The sequence below is a fragment of the Aptenodytes forsteri genome, unplaced genomic scaffold, assembly GCF_000699145.1.
Source record: "Aptenodytes forsteri isolate BGI_AS27 unplaced genomic scaffold, ASM69914v1 Scaffold290, whole genome shotgun sequence".
Lineage (NCBI taxonomy): Eukaryota > Metazoa > Chordata > Aves > Sphenisciformes > Spheniscidae > Aptenodytes > Aptenodytes forsteri.
The window spans coordinates 615,187-634,507 of NW_008795244.1; the positions used below are offsets into that span (position 1 = coordinate 615,187).

The 19,321-nt window shown below is 46.4% G+C and overlaps 1 protein-coding gene across 1 annotated transcript in view; it reads left to right on the top strand.

The window, feature by feature from the left end:
- PDE4B (phosphodiesterase 4B) overlaps positions 1-14,110 on the top strand; it is a 201,178-nt gene extending 187,068 nt beyond the window's left edge. The window contains exons 7-15 of the mRNA XM_009278745.1: positions 2,027-2,191; positions 5,314-5,492; positions 6,085-6,183; positions 6,322-6,486; positions 6,900-6,999; positions 7,706-7,860; positions 7,957-8,079; positions 9,065-9,247; positions 12,049-14,110. Coding sequence (XP_009277020.1) covers positions 2,027-2,191; positions 5,314-5,492; positions 6,085-6,183; positions 6,322-6,486; positions 6,900-6,999; positions 7,706-7,860; positions 7,957-8,079; positions 9,065-9,247; positions 12,049-12,414 — 1,535 coding nt within the window. The 3' untranslated portion in view covers positions 12,415-14,110. The remainder of the gene's footprint in view (positions 1-2,026; positions 2,192-5,313; positions 5,493-6,084; positions 6,184-6,321; positions 6,487-6,899; positions 7,000-7,705; positions 7,861-7,956; positions 8,080-9,064; positions 9,248-12,048) is intronic.
- Positions 14,111-19,321: the final 5,211 nt, after the last annotated feature.

The following is a 19,321-nucleotide window of genomic DNA, read 5'->3' on the forward strand; positions in this document are numbered from 1 at the left end:
CAAACAGGAAGCTGCGGGCTCTGTGTGGGCTCTGCATGGGCTGCGTGCAGGCTCTGCATCTCCCTGCCCGTCAGCTCTTGCAGCAGGGGCTGGGGGTGCGATGCAGCACAGGCTGTCCCCCCTGCCCTGCATGTCCCACAGCACACGAGGAAGCCTCGTGACGTCATGTCAAGAGATAACATTTAATCAAGGCAGTCGGAGAAAGGAAATAATTTTAGACCAAAGATTGCACTTTTATTTTAGGAATCCTGGCCGCTGTCATGTGGCGTATTACAGCCAGCAATCACCAAGGACGTCCTAAAGCAGTGTGAGTGCTGCACATCAGTGGTGGTTCCTTGCTGTGATCTGTATTGCATACACAGTACAATGTGCTTTGCTTTTGATTTGATGCTAAAAGGACAGCTACAGCTTCCTAATAAAGTGATTACATTTCACTTTAAAATAAAAATTAAAGTAATGATTAACTCTTGAAATTTTGATTGTGAATATATTCTTGTAAGAAAGAATTTATTAAAATCTTATATCGTGATTGCAGACTGACATTACAGATTTAAGGTTATTATTAGTTTATACCTTTTACCTGAAAAATATTGCCAGTTTGTAAAAGTACATTTTGCTACATTGCTACATTTTGCCCTTTACCGTGTAGGGGAAAAAAAATTGTGATCACACTGAAAATGTGAAAAATTGTGCTTTTAAAAATCCATACATGAATACTTGCTTTGAAAATCCTCAGTCTCTGTAATGAAGAGGATTTTTAAAAAGCAGAAATGGAGAAGAGGCTACTGCCTACTTTTGACTTATTTAAATATGCACAGAGCTTCCTCCATTTTAATCTTCCTTATAAAAAGATGGCTGTGTTACTAAAGCTGGCAACCCCTCAGAAACCAGCATCATTTTTTTGTCATACAGTTCAGCTGAGCAAGGCTAATGTGGAGTGGGGACCCCCTTCAGCCAACTAAGCAACCAGGACGATTCATAATTCATAAGTGCCTCCAGCCATCCAGCTGAATACATTTGGATTAGTTCTCGTTTCTTCGTGCAATCCCTGATTTCATTATTCTCTCCTGCGAGCAAATACACCCATGTTCAGCCCTCTGCAAAGATGCTATGCCAAGCTTGGCTTTGTCTGGGATTAGCAACTGCCGGGCTTTGGGGGATCTCTGGCTTTGATGAACGCTGATTTTTTTTATTGACTGGGGAAGGGGGATGTCCGTGTGCCCGAGGAGCTCTCCTGTCTGACCGGCGATTTCTCCGTGAGGATTTGTGGACGGTGGCGTGGAGTTTTCCAAAATGCCTGAAGCAAACTATTTGTTATCTGTATCTTGGGGTTATATTAAGGTGGGTTTAAATCCTGAAGGATTGTAAATGACTCGGTTTTTGTGCTGTATTGCTTGGATAAAACCTCTATAAGGAAAACATGCTTTTTAAATGGTTATTTATGTGTACTGTATGGCAAGAGATAAACATATGTGTGTACTGTGCATGCGGCGTACATGTATGTGCATTTTTTTTTCCCCTTTGGGAATTCACTGTTGTGAGATAAAATGATGCAGCAATGAAAATGTGTGATTAGAAAATTAGGAGGATCATAGCGTGTATATCTGGGTGAACAAATGCTTGAATCCTACATTTTACTGTAATGATCCAAGCAGATCTTCAGATTTATAGCATATTTCTCCTCTGTTCTGTTCTGAACATATGCAATTGTCTTCTACTTGCATAATTCAAAATGGAGCAAACTTACAAAATTCAGAACAAAAGAAGGTTATAGGATGTGGAATTTAAAACCAATACAAGAATTTGATCTTTCAGAGAGATTACCTGCAACGTTATCTTCTGTTACAGTAAAAACTAATATGCATCTTTGGAGGAAATGAATTTTGTAGTTTAGTGTACTGAAAAGAAATATGTAGTCATGATGATGCTGAACAGTATCTAAATGAAACCATATGTTGCTGACTGTTCCAAATATCTCCAGAATTTTGCTTTTAACATCTTGTTTGTGGACTTGCTTGTGAAACAGTTAGAGCTGTATTAGTTTGGAAGAGCATTCAGAAAAATGCCATCTTTGTGTATGTGCTCTTCTCCTCCCAGTTCAAGAGGATGCTGAACCGGGAGCTGACACACCTCTCCGAGATGAGCCGCTCTGGCAACCAGGTGTCCGAGTACATTTCCAACACTTTCCTGGGTAAGGCTTCGCATCCCAAGCTTTTGGGTGACTCAAAGATAACGATTAATGGCAGCCTAACACCCACCAGTCAATGCTTGTGCCTGGTTTTCCTTTGGGACAGAGCAGTATTTAAATGTTTTGATTTTTCACTTTCAAAATGGATGTGGGGAGGAAAATAATACAGTGTTTGAGTAAGTCTATCCACAGAAGAATTCCTTCGCCAAATCAAAAGATTTTTCTGTTCACATTGAATTAAGTTATTGGTAGCTGCATTATGCAATACTTGATTTTTGTGTTGACCTTATGGAAAGGACAAAGTCACACAAGCCCAGCTGCATACTCTCATCTTTGCAACTACTCCGTCTTACAGCTGCATCTTCACCCTTCAGAAACAGGGGTTCAGACAAGTAGGTTCAGCCCAGACATTTTATATATTACTTTGTGTGTATTTGCTCATTTTGCACTGGAAGTCAGAATAAAGAGTAAAGAGAATATTTTGCATTTCATTAGTTTTGTTGGAACTCATAGGACTACTGACATGAATTAATCCTCTGTGTTAACAAAATATATTTGTTATGAAAAATATAATTTTCTGTGTTTTCAAGCAGCTTAGAATTTGTGACCATTTGCATATAAAATGAAACTTAGCACAGGACCCTCATATACATATCTCTGAGTCCAACAGCTTCAAATGCTGTGTATGTGGGATGCCAGAGCTCGTGCGGGACTCGTGCCCTGCGGTTAAGATGGCCCAGAACACATTCGCTGTATGACAAACAATTATTTCCATTAAGGGATTTTAAAGTGATTTCAATAGCCAGTTGCAACTGGAACTACTGCATGCATTTAGGACACATCACATCATTAATAATCCATGTAAGTCTGTAGCTGCTTTGTGGGAATCCACTGGCCGTGTCTTATCGCTCAGCTTAATCATGACATCCAGAACATGAATTAATACAGGGAATAGAAGCAAGACTGCCTAGCTGCCAGCCAGCAGGCCACTTCTGCAGCTGGAGAGCCTGGAGCGTACACAGCGCACTGGGGAACATGACCACCATGGCATTTTCAGGGAGTTTGTTGTTTATCAGCTCTTGCCAGTAGGCATATGTCTCTGGAGCAGGATGTGCTGCAGCAGAAATACCCAATGTGGCTTGATACTGTGGACCTAACATAAAACTAATAAACCACACATACACTCAAGTCAGTGGAGTCTGTATCTCGGCAGGGGCTAATTAGCTGAAGCCGCTGCTGGTGCTAATGGGGCTGTATTATTCCCCATACTCAGGCTGGGTCAGGTAACTGCATTTCCCTTTGCAGGTCTTGAACAATGGTCTTGTTCATTCCTATTTTGCTGCTTCTCACATATTCTGTAATGGTGACGTCCTCACCGTTTTGTGGCAGTATGAGGGCCACTCAACCACTTAGGGCCGTATTAATGCCGAGTGGTACAGGCTCTCCAGATTGGGCCAGATTGCAACTTGATTGCTCATGTTAAAAAGAAATGTGTAAAGCTTTTAAGAGGATCTTAAAGCTTTTTTCAGAAGTCATGCTGTTACATTTTAATGAATTACTTTTTTCCCCCTAAAATTTGGTTTAAAATTAAATGAACTCACAAAGTAACAGGAGTCTACAACTGAGGAAGTTGAACAAAAAAAGAAAAGAAATATGTGGATAGGACATTTATTTACCTCCAGTGTTTGTTAGACGGGGATAACTTATAGATATTAAAACCAGATCACGTGACTTCATTCAGTCTCTTGACTTTCTTAAATGAGCTGAGGAAGGCACCAAGAAGTGACGTCCTCTGCAGAGGGGCCAGTCCTGCAGTCACCATTTGGTCAGTGAGAGCAAGGACGCCAGCTTTAGATCCGTATGAAGGACAAAGGTGAAAAACGGTGGTTTTATCGTTGGCCACGTCACGTAAATGGGGAAGATCATGATGGACTTTCAGCCCATGACCTTTCCTGAGGGGCGAGAGGTGTTGCTGCTGCCAGCACTGTGGGGACATGATTTAACAAATTAGAGATTTCTGTTCAAGAATGTCCATTTTACGCTGCCTTAGTGTTAGTCATTGCTAAGAGGATTATATAGAGGAAAGTCCTTCTGTTGTTCAGCAGAAACACACGAGGGAAACACCCATTGATGTCAGCTTGACTGTTGCTATGAATAATGGCTTCCTTCTTAATTGCAGTGTTGCAGACACACTGGTAGTTCCTATTTCAGAGATTTTTAATTAAGCCAAGGCAACAGTAACTAATGCCTAGATGCCTAGTCCCTCCAGAGGTCCTCAGAGATGCAAAGGTGCAAAGAGATTATAGTAGCCTTTTCTAAAAGTTCATGAAAAAATGGTTAGTATGAAAGTAGTGAGCCACTGTATCACCATTTTAATGCAGCAAATAAATCAGTTGTAAAGGCAGTAAGTAGCATATGTGGATAGATTTATTTATTAAACACATCTCCACAGCCCAGTTTGTGCCCCACTAGGTGCCTACTTAATGTGCACTAATATTGTTACTATCTCTGAACATGACAATAGAAATATGGCCAGTGCATTGTATGTTATTCTATACGTTTTTGTAAAGGGCAAACCTTTAATAAATCAGTGACACCAATTTGTTATTGGGTTGGTGTTTTAAGAGCAGGGGGTACGGAGATAGGTTTGGCCCTAGTAAGTATCAATAGAGTGAGTGTGAAAACGTACTTTATTGAGGAAAAATGTGTTGTTTGAGTATATATTGTATTTTCCTGAAAATAGGTAATAAAAATTAATTGAGATCTAGCCGTAAGCAGAACCTGGTGCCTTTCAGGCATGGAGAACTAGCTCCTGGGCACGTGCTGTGTCCCCAAGTGATGCGGCTTGAAAAAGGCTACAACGAAAGCAGCCTGGCGCTTCATGTCCCAGCAATGCTCAGTGGGAAGGTTCGGTCTTGCAGAGGGCAAACAGAGGTTATGTGGCTGTTTTGGTTTGATTTTAGTTCAGTTCAGTCCCAAAATTGGACGTCTCCAGCAGAAACACGTGGGTTTGAACTGGTGTGCAGAGCCACTTAATCAGCAAAGCTAAGGGTTGATTTTGGGGGGGTGTGATGGGTGCTTGCATTGCAAACAATGTTGACTCATTTCACCTTTATTTGTTACAGACAAGCAGAATGATGTGGAGATTCCTTCTCCCACCCAGAAAGACAGAGAGAAAAAGAAAAAACAGCAGCTCATGACACAGATCAGTGGAGTGAAAAAATTAATGCATAGTTCAAGCTTAAATAACACCAGCATTTCACGATTTGGTGTGAAAACAGAAAAGGAAGACCATCTGGCCAAGGTATGACAGATTCTTGCAGTTCTGGGAGAATCGGTATTACCTGGAAGCTGGGGAGGGACTGGCTGGATGGACTGCCCCTCCCTTGTAAAACTGGAATCAGTAGCCCTGAAGTGATGTGGCCATTACAAATGCTGTAATTAATGGTACCAGGCCCTAACAGCATATTCTATGTTCATAAATTCCTTGAAAATATCCCTAAAATAATAAAAAAAAGTGATGAAGGCTGAGGAGAGCAATTATCAAACACAGGAACGTATAACAACACTATGTCCAGCGAACTGGCTATGGGGCCTTTGTCTCTGTCGGGGCATTTCTTCTTGCTACCTGCAAACACACATCATAAATAATTCCCCTGCCACACAGAAAAATGTCGTCTCATTGTACAAGTGCTTTGGCATCAGCCCTTCACAGTTACTCTGTGTTCATGTACTTTATTAAGTACGTGTGTTCATGCACTTACATAATTACCATAATGAAGATTGAATTTGCATCTTTTTAAACTTTTGGAAAATGCAAAAGATGTCGTGCAAGTGATAAATGCAGAATTGTCTTGAAAAATATTGTAACCGTTCTCTTTTTGTCCTTTCAAAAGGAACTGGAAGATCTGAATAAGTGGGGTCTCAACATATTTAATGTTGCAAGGTATTCCCACAACAGGCCACTCACCTGTATTATGTACGCTATATTTCAGGTTCGTGATTTTCTGATCAAATTTGCTGTTCTTTTACAACACTATTTTAGTTTCTAATTGCTTTCTGTTTTGTCGTCTTCTACAGTATGACATCCTTATTTGATAAATGCATGTATGCTTGTACCATTTATTATACAGGAGCGAGATCTACTAAAAACATTCAAGATCTCATCTGACACTTTTGTAACGTACATGATGACACTAGAAGACCACTACCATTCGGACGTAGCTTACCACAACAGCCTCCATGCTGCTGATGTTGCCCAGTCCACACATGTTCTGCTCTCTACTCCTGCGCTGGATGTGAGTTACCTAGTTTGAGCTAAGTGCTTTGTGTTGGGCAATCGTCGTGTTTTAATGTGGGATGGCGGCTTAAAAACATCACACTACCTATGTGAACACAGAAGAAAAACCTTAAGCTGAGTCAATCCCCAGTAGCACTCAGACTTGCAAAAAGCAGTGTGCTGCCTGCTCTTCTGAGTGCTCAGTTTACTGCCAGGGACATCACCATTAAGAAATTTCAGCAGCAGCTTTGCCTGGAATCTCTGTTTCATCTTAAAGAGCACATGCTGCTTGTAGACCTTTCTTCTGAGTAAATGTCTTGTCCTCAGAAAACTAATTTAAAAAGCACAATTTGTTTCTCAAAATCAGCCTCACAAACCGTTGAGGGATAAAGCATAAGGACTTTTCTGACAAATTCCTTTTTTCCCTCCTAGGCTGTCTTCACTGATTTGGAAATCCTTGCTGCAATTTTTGCAGCTGCAATTCATGATGTGGATCACCCCGGTGTCTCCAATCAATTTCTTATTAATACAAGTGAGTTTTGTTTCAAATACAATAATAATTTCATCTGCAAACTTGGAAACTAATGGAAATGCATTTTCCATTACAGCGAGGTCACAAATTACGACTTTTAGACTGCATTGCATTCTCAAAATATTGTGCAGTAAACTAGTTAGATGTTTTGAAATAAAGCAGTAATTAAAATGAAATTCCCAACAAAGGAAGCTATTGTAGTGCAATTTGCAAGTGCCCTTGAATCTTGTGAATATTACTACTTGCTAACGCATAATAATTCTTCCAGTCCTGAGTGCAAATTTTATCATTAATATAAGATAAATAATGCTATTGCTATTGACAACAATAAAGCTAAATACTGTGGTTCATATTGTGTTCTGCAACAGGCTAAGCATGTATCTTGATTCCAAAATATGGGTATTGTTCTTTTTTGGAAAGTGCATTTGCAGGATTCATGCTTTCTGTTGTCAGTGATTCTGAAGCCCGTAACTAAGTCAACCAAGTACTATTTTGTTCATTAGAACTGAGCAAAGGGCTGTTTATATTATATTCATATGTGCTCAGATTAGAAAACCGCATGCTCTTGGCACACATGAAGCAAAATAAGAAAACTTTTCCCGATTTACTGCATACAGATAAATATTTCAGTACCCAGGACAAGTGTTTGCTGTTTGAAATCACACATTTCACATGCTGGAGTCACATATTTATGTTGCTTTGCTAGATTCTGAACTAGCCCTCATGTACAACGACGAATCTGTCTTGGAGAACCACCATCTCGCTGTGGGCTTCAAACTGCTTCAAGAGGAGCACTGTGACATCTTCCAGAACCTGACCAAGAAACAGCGTCAGACGCTCAGGAAGATGGTGATCGACATGGTATGAACTATGCACACCCTGCTCCTCTTCTTAAACAAAAAACTGGCTTCTTTGTATGGTTGCCCGTACTGAGATTGTGTTTTCACTTCTGTAAAGGTATTGGCAACAGATATGTCCAAGCATATGAGTCTCTTAGCTGATCTGAAGACTATGGTGGAAACTAAGAAAGTGACCAGTTCAGGAGTCCTCCTTCTGGACAACTACACAGACAGAATACAGGTACGTCTGCCAAATTTCCTGGATTTTGTGTATTTTGTTTGGGATTGAAGAAACCGTTCTCCTGTTTTTACTGTGGCTTTTAAATGGACCGTATATAGAAGCTACTGACCTAAATATTCAGCAATCATTTTCTTTTCTTCTGCACCACAAAAAGGTACGAGGTGGTCCCATATCTTTTAGGTAAAGGGGATTATGGTAGCATGGAACTGCAAACATGTACATTCTTCTGAAGTTAATCTATAAGGCTGGGTTTTTGAGGGCTCCTGAATTTTCTTGCTGCTTTCTCCCATTTGTTTCTCCTGTCAAAAAAGTATAGCAAGATTACTACAGCACTGTGAGATTGCAAGAACTTAATTTGTAACTCCATATCTAAAGCAACTCTTACACTGAGCTGAAATTAGTGATGTACAATCTGTTGCCTATATAATCTAATCCTTGATTTACAGAAATGACAAAGCAGTACTGGAACAGGGTTACGTAGTTAGTAGGACAAGATACATCCTGATCTTCTCTCCACTTTGATGGCCAGCTTCTTAAGAACAGACTCATGGGAAAACTCTCCTTACATTTTTATTTAAGACTGCTGATGTTAAAACAGGTCACTCTTGCTGCCTAAATCGTTGCAGCCACAGTTAGTCAGGCACATTTTTGTGTGTGTGTGGAAGGGATTAATAAAGTAGGAGCATTTAACCATCTGAGAGCACGCATTCAAAACCAAACGTATATGATGTAATTAACATTGCCACAACTGCACCCCGTGTAAGTATTGAGTTGTCTGAAAAACGTATAGCACGTTTTACTTTTGAAGCGGACTGTAGCAGCTAGTCTCCTATATGGAGATGTTACGATGTTAATATTTTTATAGGCTGTTGCATAATCAAAGAGTCTTGTGGTTAAATGTTCTGAATTAAGCAAGCAGATACAGCTTGAAACCGTCCTCTTTTTCCATTTGTTTTTATGAGTTTTCTGATTAATGTAATTGCAGGTTCTCCGAAATATGGTACATTGTGCGGACTTGAGTAATCCCACAAAGTCTCTGGAGCTGTACCGGCAGTGGACGGACAGGATCATGGAGGAGTTCTTCCAGCAAGGAGACAAAGAGCGAGAAAGAGGGATGGAAATCAGTCCAATGTGTGACAAACACACAGCGTCAGTAGAAAAATCACAGGTAATTGGCCATGAGCTGCATTTTTGTACTGCCTAAGCTTGTATTTTTAAAGCGGACACAAAATTCATCTGCTTTCTCTAGCACGATTAGACAAACAGACAGCTGTTCAGAGGGTTGGTTCTGATTGACCCTGATATCCAGCTGTACCTGAAGCTCATATAGACTGGCGAGGCTGTTGAGACTCCTTTATGTACCCTGTGGTGTCTCCTCATTTCCAAATGTGTGTTCATCTTGCCCTGTTTGCGTCCCAGTTTCCAGAGTGAGTTGGTTTCCTTTTGTTCCCCAGGCTTGAAAAGAGCAATTCTGATCTCCCCTTCTGCCAGGTCTCTTCTCCCTTCACGCCCTCCAGCCTCCTTAATTAGCACCTCCTAAACCTACTGATGTTGTACCCCGTGTTAGACATTTATAGCAAAGCCAGCCCCATTGAACTGCAGCGTTAGGAGCTTCTCCCAGCTGAGATCCACTTCAGGACACTGGAGAAGTCTGGATGTCAGCCGTTATTCAGCCTCATGCAGAACAGCTTTGCAGTGCCTCATCTGGCCGGTTAACTTAGAGATCTGATGGAGCTGCTGTGTGCCGGGTGAAGTCAAAGCAATATTTATTTATGTCAATACAAACCTTAAAAGGAGCTGGATGTGTCTTGTTTTTTGAGATTAACTGGCTCATCCCTAGTTCTGATTCATAGATTAAACGGTTTCAAGGTCAGATTTTGTTCTGACCTGTGTAGCACAGGCTGTAAAATTTCAGCCAGTTAGTCTGTAATGAAGCCGGTAATTTATGTTTGCCTAAACATATTCCAATCTTTACATAATGGTGTCTTGGTTGTTGTTTTTAAATGACTCGAGCAAGTCATCATCGAGGTTTTTCAGCTTGAATAAGTAACAAAATTGATGATAATTATTTCCAAATGTCCTCTAGGGCTAAGCCAAGTGGTTTCAAAATTATTCACTCAACCGCATGGTGATTTTGTTGGAAAAATCTGTCTTATTTGTTAGCCTAACAAGAAATGAATCCTTCGGCCAGGCTTGGCCAGAAAATGCCCATGTGCTCTGCATGTGAGCTCCGATTAATTTTTTGTTTCACATATGCACTTCACAGAGGTTTCAAAATGGCATTTTTGCTATGTAAAAAGAACAGGAATTGCACGAAATGGCTACCATTGAAATCCCAACTAGTGGCAAAGGAGAAAGGGAGGTGGCATGTGTGTTCTGGAGTGAAACAAGGAACTGATGGGAAAATAGTATGCAAGTATTTCAAAGCTCTAGATGGTACCTCTTTACATCAAAATATTTTAAGATCAGTGCTCAGCCATCTGGCCAGCTGTTCCATGATTTGGGATGTTTGTTTAAAGAAACAATGACCTGGTTACAAAGTGACCGATCTCTAGCCATTGGTGCTGTATAGCCCTTGAGCGTTTTGGGTGGTGTCGAAGCCATCAGCTAACCATACAGAACTTTTTTTTCACTTTAAAAGTGCTCCGGAACATGTGCTGCAGGAAATTTTCATCACCTTTTTGTTTAAGCTGCCTCAACAGTATGTTACAATTGAATGTTAATGGTTCTATTGACATCCTGTTGTGTCTGAAGGAGGCATGTGTGATTTCCAAAGCAAACATCTGCACGTTGAGTCTGGCCCCTTTGAGAGCCATTTTCCTGCTGCACAGAAATGTTGTCCAGTGGAGCGAGGAGAGAAGTGACACATTCTGCCAAGACGGAAGAATTTCAATCCTCTTTATGGCCATTCAGTTTTCTCCATCCTGGACGTACGTCCTCTTAGTCAGACAATTGAAAAATGATTTAGCTCAGAGCTTATGCGCCAACCGGCGGAAGGACTGACGGACTCGGCCACAACCCTCACTGTTTCCACCGCTGGCACATCACTCCATGGGAGTCAGGCAACAGTGGTCTGTCCGCCTTCGTGCGGGAGGATTACTTCTTGGGATGAGCTGACCTGCTTTCTGCACTCTTTCCAAAACAAAATGAAAGGAAAGGAAATCTCTACCAGGGTTGGCTCCGCAGAGAAACACAGTGGCTGCTTTGGCAGAGTAGAGGAGAAATGCTGAAATGTTTAAAGGTGCAAGACCATGAAACAGTTCAGAATAGGTACAAACTACACACCATAGTAAAATACACCTAAGGGTCAAACTTCAGTCCATAAAAGCAGTGACATTCGGCGTTAGGATGGCTGCTCGCGCTGGGAGCACTGGCATTTTCACAGCTGCCAGCCACATGCATACCGTGGGGTAGCGACAGCATTGCCATAAATGCACCAGCCTTGTCTGCAGTCACCAGGGAATCCTATCTGAGACGCAGCAAACTTTCTCAATGCTTAGGGTAGAGGCAATGATGGTCTGCAATGTCTTTCTGCACTAACAGCTGGTAAGAGGCATCCCTCGGTGGGATGTTCTCTCTTCAAAGTGATGGCTTACCCCGACTTCTGCAGGGCAGGGATTGAGCCGCTAGTCAGGAACAGACATCTACAGGGATATTTAAAATCACGCATGCAGCCAGAGATGGGATTGGCAGCTCCGTTGCTGAGTTTCCCAGTGGCTCCTGCTTTTAGTTAAACTTTCGTCCAAGGTTTGATTTTGGACAAGATGTCAAGCTAGTCCAACATTGTAGGTGCAGCTTTGGGTATCGGATGATTATGTCTGCAATTAGACTGTGCTGGTTTGGGGACTTGCTCTGGGACAGGTATTTTGCTTGTAAAAATCATGCATTAACAGCATTTGAACTTTTTAGATGCCCGTCTGCTCCTAGCCATTCCCTTCCCCTAAGAGTGCATGTTCCTGTGTTTCTCAGGTGGGATTCATTGACTACATCGTCCATCCGCTCTGGGAGACGTGGGCTGACCTGGTGCAGCCCGATGCCCAGGACATCCTGGATACTCTGGAGGACAACAGGAACTGGTACCAGAGCATGATACCTCAGAGCCCATCTCCTCCGCTGGAGGAGCGGGGCAGGGACTGTCAGAGCCTGATGGAGAAGTTCCAGTTTGAACTGACGCTGGAGGAGGAGGATTCAGATGGACCGGAGAAGGACGGCGAGAGCATCCGCTACTTCAGCAATACAAAGACACTCTGCGTGGCCGACCCAGGGGAAGAGGATTCACAGAGGGAGGCGAACATAGAAATTGTGACAGAAGATACGTCTCCTGTCGACACATAATGTCCTGTACCTGTGTGAGTGGATTTTAAACACTTAAAGAGCATGCAAGCAGTCTCACGGACTAGCCTGCAGCCTGGGTCTGAAGCCTGTGTCTAACATTGGCTGAAAGATCTTCCCAGCTACTTGAGATTGGAGTCAGGGTTAAAGATCGTGTAGTGAATGATTGCTCAGGAAATTAACAGGTGATTTACATTGTGGTTTAAGCCTTGTCAGCTAAGAGCATCATGTTGTCCTGGAGCTGGCTTGGGTCATGACTGAAGAGTAAATGACACACAACTGAGAGATTTTATACTGTTAGTTTTGGAATTTATACCAGTTAGACTGATAGAAACTACTGATTAATAACTCTCCATATAAAACCTGTCCACCTGACCACCTGTCTGCAGACCTGTGTGCCTTCTTTGTAAACACTTTCATGTCTTTTCAAGAGTCTATTAATTAAATACACGGAGTTTAGTATAAAAAGTGACACAAAGTGTTTCAAAATTGACGGATACTTTTTTGATTCTTCCTGTTACAAGAAGCAGTCTTCCTTTTTTCGTGGGCAATACCTGTCACTTTATTGCAGTTAATCACTTTTACAAACTAAATAGAAGGGAAACCCTCTGTTTCACATTACTGCACCTTTAATAGTCGTCTTAATATCCCAGGCGACCCATTTAAAGTCACTTCATGCCATCATGCACCATCTCTGTTCGCTTGCTAGGAATGACAGTATTTTTTCCTCAACGGGGTTTTATTTTTGTCATGCGCAGGATGGAGGGTAGTTTGTTCCCATGGCACAGCGCAGTACATATATAAGTAAGCGTGATAAGGCAGCGTGTGACGCGCATTCCCCCTCGGCAGCTCCTTGGCTCAGTGGAAGTTGCACGCTCGGATATTTGTGTTTCTCTCGCCTATCGTTCACGTTTCCTAGGTTTAGGTCCACCGTCCTCCTGCACTGCCTTGAGCTCTAACACCTCCATTACTGTTTATAACAGTGTATTTATTACGTAATGTATATACTGTAATGTTTTGTAAGTTATTAATTTATATGAATTAACATTGCCTGTCGGCGGCGATGTTAATTGTGTAGAAAACTCGGAATAAGAGTTGCCTTTTTTTCTTGTAACCTTTTGTATTGCATAAAATACAAGAACCTGAACATAGCTGAAGAGACAGACACAACCCAGGAAGGGCATTTGGGTGGCAGCCGCCCGCGGGGGGTTCGTCTTCATGGCGAGCGGAGCGGGACTGGACCCCAGGGCAGTGGGCGAGCGGTTGGAAGTGCAGAAAACCTAGAGGGGGGGAACCGAAAAAAAGAAACCCCCGTGAACGGGCCGGCTTTTAAATGTCACGTTCCAATTTCTGAACAACCCAATGTGAATTTCTATGACAAAAATGTGAACTGATGTAATAATTGTGCTGTGAAACTTCTTCTGACAAAGCTTGTCCGGCATCGTGAGCGGTGTCAATCTCAGTTTGTAAAATATGTTTCAAGCTTTTGGTCCAACTTGTGACTAACTAGTTAATGAAAATAGCACAGTTGTGCATGATCAATGGGTTTGTATGTCTGTTGAACACTGCATTGTTCCAGGTGGTTATTTTATTGTTTCCAAGAGTTTCACACAATGTATGTTATAGTATTATATATTGTGTTCAGATGCATTCTTAAGAGATTTTTATATGAAGTGAATAAATGAAAGCATGACCCTGCCTGCGGCTCTTCGTGCTGCTTTTTTTAACAGGTCGGCGTGGGCAGGATCTCAACCGCAGGCGAAAGCAGCTGCGCTCGCTGTGCTCGGCTGGGACCTGGCTGGCACCGGAGGTACAGTAAAACTGAACCCTCCCGTGGCCGAAACTCAGCGGACACACGGAGCCCTTGTCTTACAAACGGGAAAAGAAGGGTTTCTGCGGCCAGAGGGCACGGCCGCCCGCTCCATCATGCCAGCTGCGAGACCTTCGCCTTCCTGAGCGGCAGCCGGCGGCAGAGCGGGGCCGGTGCCGGTGGCAGCGGCGACAGGAAGGCGGTGCAGACAGGAAGGCGATGGCCGCGGCCGGCAGCGTAGCCTTCGCCCGGCACGGGGCGGCACCGGGGCCGGCTTGCAGGCTGCTTTCATGTCCTGGCCTGACCCAAAACAACTGACTTTCCAGTAAAAAAACATCCTGCCGGCAGGCGGTGGCGGGGACGAGGGGACAACAGGGATCCTGTGCCACTGGAGACTTCCCCCAGGCCACCCTCGCTGCAGGTGATGCCGGGGGAGCCAGCGGTTCCTGCTGTAGCACCATGTGGGTCTCCGCAGGCTTTGCCCAGACTCACTGGCTCCAAAATGAAGCCACGTGAAAGTGCAGATCCCCCATCCCGTGCCTGCCTTCCCACCCAGCACTTCATGGGAGCTGCGATTACCAACCCACCTTCATGCAAACGCCTCCTGTCCAGGTGGAAGGGGGCTTCAACCTCAGCTGACCCTGGGCTTGGCAGCTGACATTAACACTGGCTGTGCTCGGTGCCTGCCTTGCTGGGAGCAGGGACATCCCCATGCCTACCAGCTGCAACACCGACCAGGGTGTTTCTCCCAGCGCCTTGCCAGGGTTTTAACCATTAGTGAAAACTTCTTGGCGGTGCTGATACCAATTTATCTTTTCCAGTGAATTTACCTCTATTCATCGTTTACGTGTGCCTTTGCTGTGGTGGCTGCATCCCGCTGTGCCCGGCACTGTGCCCACGGCTCCCGGGGACGTGCAGAGATGGGAAACGGGTTATCGGCTGGAAAAACATTTGCAGTTCTGGGTGGAGAAAGTGGCCAACTAGGACAGACAGCAAAGAGCTGAAGTTGCAGGTGAACCACCAACCCACAGCCAGCGGACATGCTAGGGGGGCGGTGGTGTACCTGGGTGCAGGGCCAACACGGGCACGGGCTGCTCTGCCCTGGCCCCCTCCCCTCTGCCCGCGCTCCCTTCCCCTCTGCCAGACTTCGCTTGCTGTCTTTCTTTCCCTTCCAATGACCTAGTTCTGCCAGGCAGTGGCTTCATCGTGAGTACATGCAAACACGGTGGTGTTGCTCTGGCGCTGAAATAACAGCCTCCTTTCACTTCTCCTTCTCAGAAGCAGCAGAGAAAATGCACCGATGGCAGCTACGTTGCAAAACTAACCCGAATCCCTTCTGTTTTCCTTCAATTTTGGGGGTGGGAAATCCCAGTTCAGGTGCGGGGTGGCTTGCTGGCTCAGTTTTCCTCCTTTCCTTGGGGGATGAGGAACAGGTCTTGGCTCTGCCCATGGGGTTTGCATGGTTTCCTTCAGCATCAGAACCACATCCACGTGGAGGCAGCAATGTGGTGCTTCCTCCTCGCTCGTTAGCCACCCAGATGTGTGGTGCTGATGGGTGCCTGCTCCCCCTCCCCAGTGGTCCCCCCGTGGGTGCAGCCACGCAGCCTCCAGTGACCCCCCAGCAGGTCCTGGCTGCACCCAGAGGGGCTGGGAATCGCCGCTGCTCAGATATTGGGGGAAAGCAGGATGAAAAACAAAACCTGCAGGAAAACAGCGTGCAGAAAGTGTGCCTTTCCGGAGAGCGGGTGGCTCTGAGGTCTGCAACGGGGGCGTGCAACCAGGTGTGCAAGCCAGGCATGCAACCAGCTGTGCAACCATGGTGTGCAACTGCAATGTGCAACCAGGGAATGCAACTGAGCTGTGCAGCCCAGGTGTGCAATGGGGGAGTGCAATGCTCATTGGGGCTGGGTCCAGGAGGGGCTGGGGTTTGTGTGGGGTCGATGGTGCAGGACCCCAGCCCAGCTGGAGAGGCTCAGGACCTCCAGCCTTGGGGCCGCGGGATGAGAGGGAGCACACGCTGTCCCCTCCTTGCTGCCAGCATTAATGATGTATGTTGCCAACAGCCCCTACTTCAGCAGTGGCCGTGTGGCAGCCGTCCTCGAGGACATAGTTTCCCGCTGAGGCCATAGAACTGGGTTTTCAGGGGGGATTTCCACCAGCCATAAACCCACCCGCGGGTGTCAATCCTGGGGATGAGCCACTGTTCGCTCTGCGCCGGGAGCAGAGCTGGCCCTTCCTGGCTGCCTGGGGCACAGGGACAAGGGTCCCGCAGAGCCCCTGCCGCTGCCAGGAAACTTCTGACCTGGAGGTCAGCATTGTTAATAGAAACCATGATGCAAAGAAATAAAATAATAAACCAGCTCTGTTGCTTTTTCCCATGGCGCACAGGCGCTGTGCCTGCTCTCCTGGGTGTGGGGCCAGTTTTCCATGTTCTTTTTTCCCTCTGGTCCGTAGGAGTTAGGGATGAGCATGGGCGTTCCCACCTGCTGTCCGCCGCAGCAATGCAAGCTGATGCTGGTCCCTGCCGCAGCCTGAGCCGCTCGTGTTGTTCTCCCCCGGTGGAAAGTGTTGAAGAAATCTTGGGTTTCTTCCGAGGAAATGCTTCAAGAATGCGGATTTCTCATCTGAATAACAACATGCAGCGGCAGCTTTGTGCCAAGCCATGGGGCCAGCGTTTGGGGGTGTCCCGTGCCCCTCACCACAGGCCTGGCTGGGGACAGGGATGCGGGTCCCTGCACTGAGGCCACTAGACGCCAAACATCGGGATGGCTGAAGCCACAGCAATTGCCTCTGGTTTGCATAAGTAGCAAAAACACCTTTAGAAATGTGCTTTTATTGCAATGGGTGCTCGGTGCCTGGAAGCTGAATGCTTCTGCTCATGTTTCAGCCCCACCAAGGTTTGCTTCATGTCTATCACGTTCGCATGGGGGATGCCCCATGTCACTGAGCACAGTCCACAGCACTGTGTCCCTCTGTGTGCCAACCAGCAGGATGAAGCACTTCCCAGGTTATAATTCAACCGTAAGGATTTGCAAAGTGCTGGAAACGGTTTGCTAGCCAAGGAGATTTAGCTGCCACTGGCTTAGAGTTCACCTAAAAGTCCTACAGATGAAAAAAAAGAAATGAAAATCTGAAGCACTGACAGTTTTGTAGTCAAAAACAGGAAGGAGCTGGGGGCTGGCATGCAAAGCACAGATTTTATCGAGTCTGCGGCGCTGGAACAGAGCCCAAGGGCTCACGGCACCGGTAGCCTCCGTGCAAAGGGGAGGTGGGTGTCCCAGTTCAGCAGCGGGGACACCAGCTGGGATCCTCCCAGGGCTGGCCAGGAAGGACAGGGCAGATTGTAGCCCAGCTGATGCAATTTAAGATGTGTTTAGGTGTTTTAGCTCTCCCAAATGTCCCTTTTGGGGTGATACAAGGAACCCGTCTGCGAGGGCTCCCTGTCCCCAAGGGCTCCCCATGCCCAACAGCTCCCCATCCCCGAGGGCTCCCACCCCTGAGGGCATCCCTGCCCCTGCTCTCACTGCATGAGTTTCTGGTTTATTGGAGGGTATTTCTACCATCCTGGTCAGATGCCATCACCACTTCTGTCATTGCAGTGCTGTGGGAGGTTGGGGACAGCAAAGCTCTGGCCTGCATGGGGCTGTGGGATGCACCCCTGTTGCAGGGGCAGGACAGGCTCTGCAGCCCCCTTACCTGCCCAGAGCGGGCTCTCCCGGGACACCCGTTCATGTTATGGGGTTACCCACCCCGCGACTTACTTACTGGTGGGAGCACTCGGATTCACATGCTGTGAGCTGGGTGCAGATTGTGCTGGCAGCGCGGTTACGCATGAGGGGCCAAACGCTGCCTTTGCTCATGGCAGCTGGGCCAGCTGCAGTCTGGCACCGTTTTGGGGGGCTGCAGGGGTGCTGGTGAAGGGCTGACCCAGAGGGGACAGCAGGACAAGCCTGGGGACATCCTCATCCCCACAGCAAGCTTCTCATTTCAGAGAGAAGATGGCTGCAATTAAAAAAAAAAATCTATATTGCAGAAGACATTTCCCTGCAGGAGGGGGTCGTTGCTGCCAGCGGGTCCTGCCATGGGTCCCACACGGGGTTGCTGGCTCCTCTGGGTCCCCCCTGCCCCTGTTGCTGGTGTTTGAAGCAGCTTCAGATGGGGCCAAGCAGAGGATTTTGGTTATATGAAATAGTTCTCTTCTATTTCTTCCTTTGCCTTTGCCACCCTCCCACCTTGCTGCCTTGGATGGGCCCTGCGAGCGGCCCTGCTTTGGCCAGGCATCACACCACACTTCAGGGTGCACCCCGCTGTTTGGGATGCAGCATGCCACATGTTGGGGTGCAGCATGCTGCAGTTCAGGGTGCATCATGCAGCATTTTGGGGCTGACTGGCTGGTCTGAGGAGGGCATCACCGCCATGCTGCGGACAGATTTCAGTCTGTGACAATAGCAGGGCCAGGTAGCTGTCCCCAGGCAGTGCGGGTCCCCACGGCACGGGGCTCAGCCCGCTGCCAGCCCCATCCTGCCTGCACAGGGCTGCCTGCACAGCTATACAGCTCCCATCCTGCCCGCGCCCGGCTGCCTGCACAGCTGTACAGCTCCATCTGCCGAGGCCCCACACCACTGCACAGCGCAGCGCACACTGTGGGACGCTGCACAGCCGGGATGTGCATGGCGGGGATGTCCACTGCGGGGGACACAGCTCGGACATGCACAGCGGGGACACAGGCGGCAGGGGTATGCACAGCAGGGTCATGCACAGCAGGGACACGCACAGTCGGAGCCCAGCACAGCTGGAGCTACGCACAACTGGAGACCCAGGCAGCTGGAGCAGTTCATGGCTGGGCCCCAAACAGCTGGAGACATGCCCAGCCGCGGTCCCACATAGTCAGGGCCATGCACAGCTGGAGACATGCCCAGCTGGGACCGTGTACTGCTGGAGGGGTGCACAGCTGGGCCCCCCACTCATCCAGAGCAGTTCACAGCTGGAGCCCTGCACAGCTGGTGCTTGAGCACAGCTGGATCCCCACACAGCTGGATCCCCATGCAGCTGGAGCCATGCACAGCTGGGACCCTGAACAGCTGGAACCCTGAACAGCTG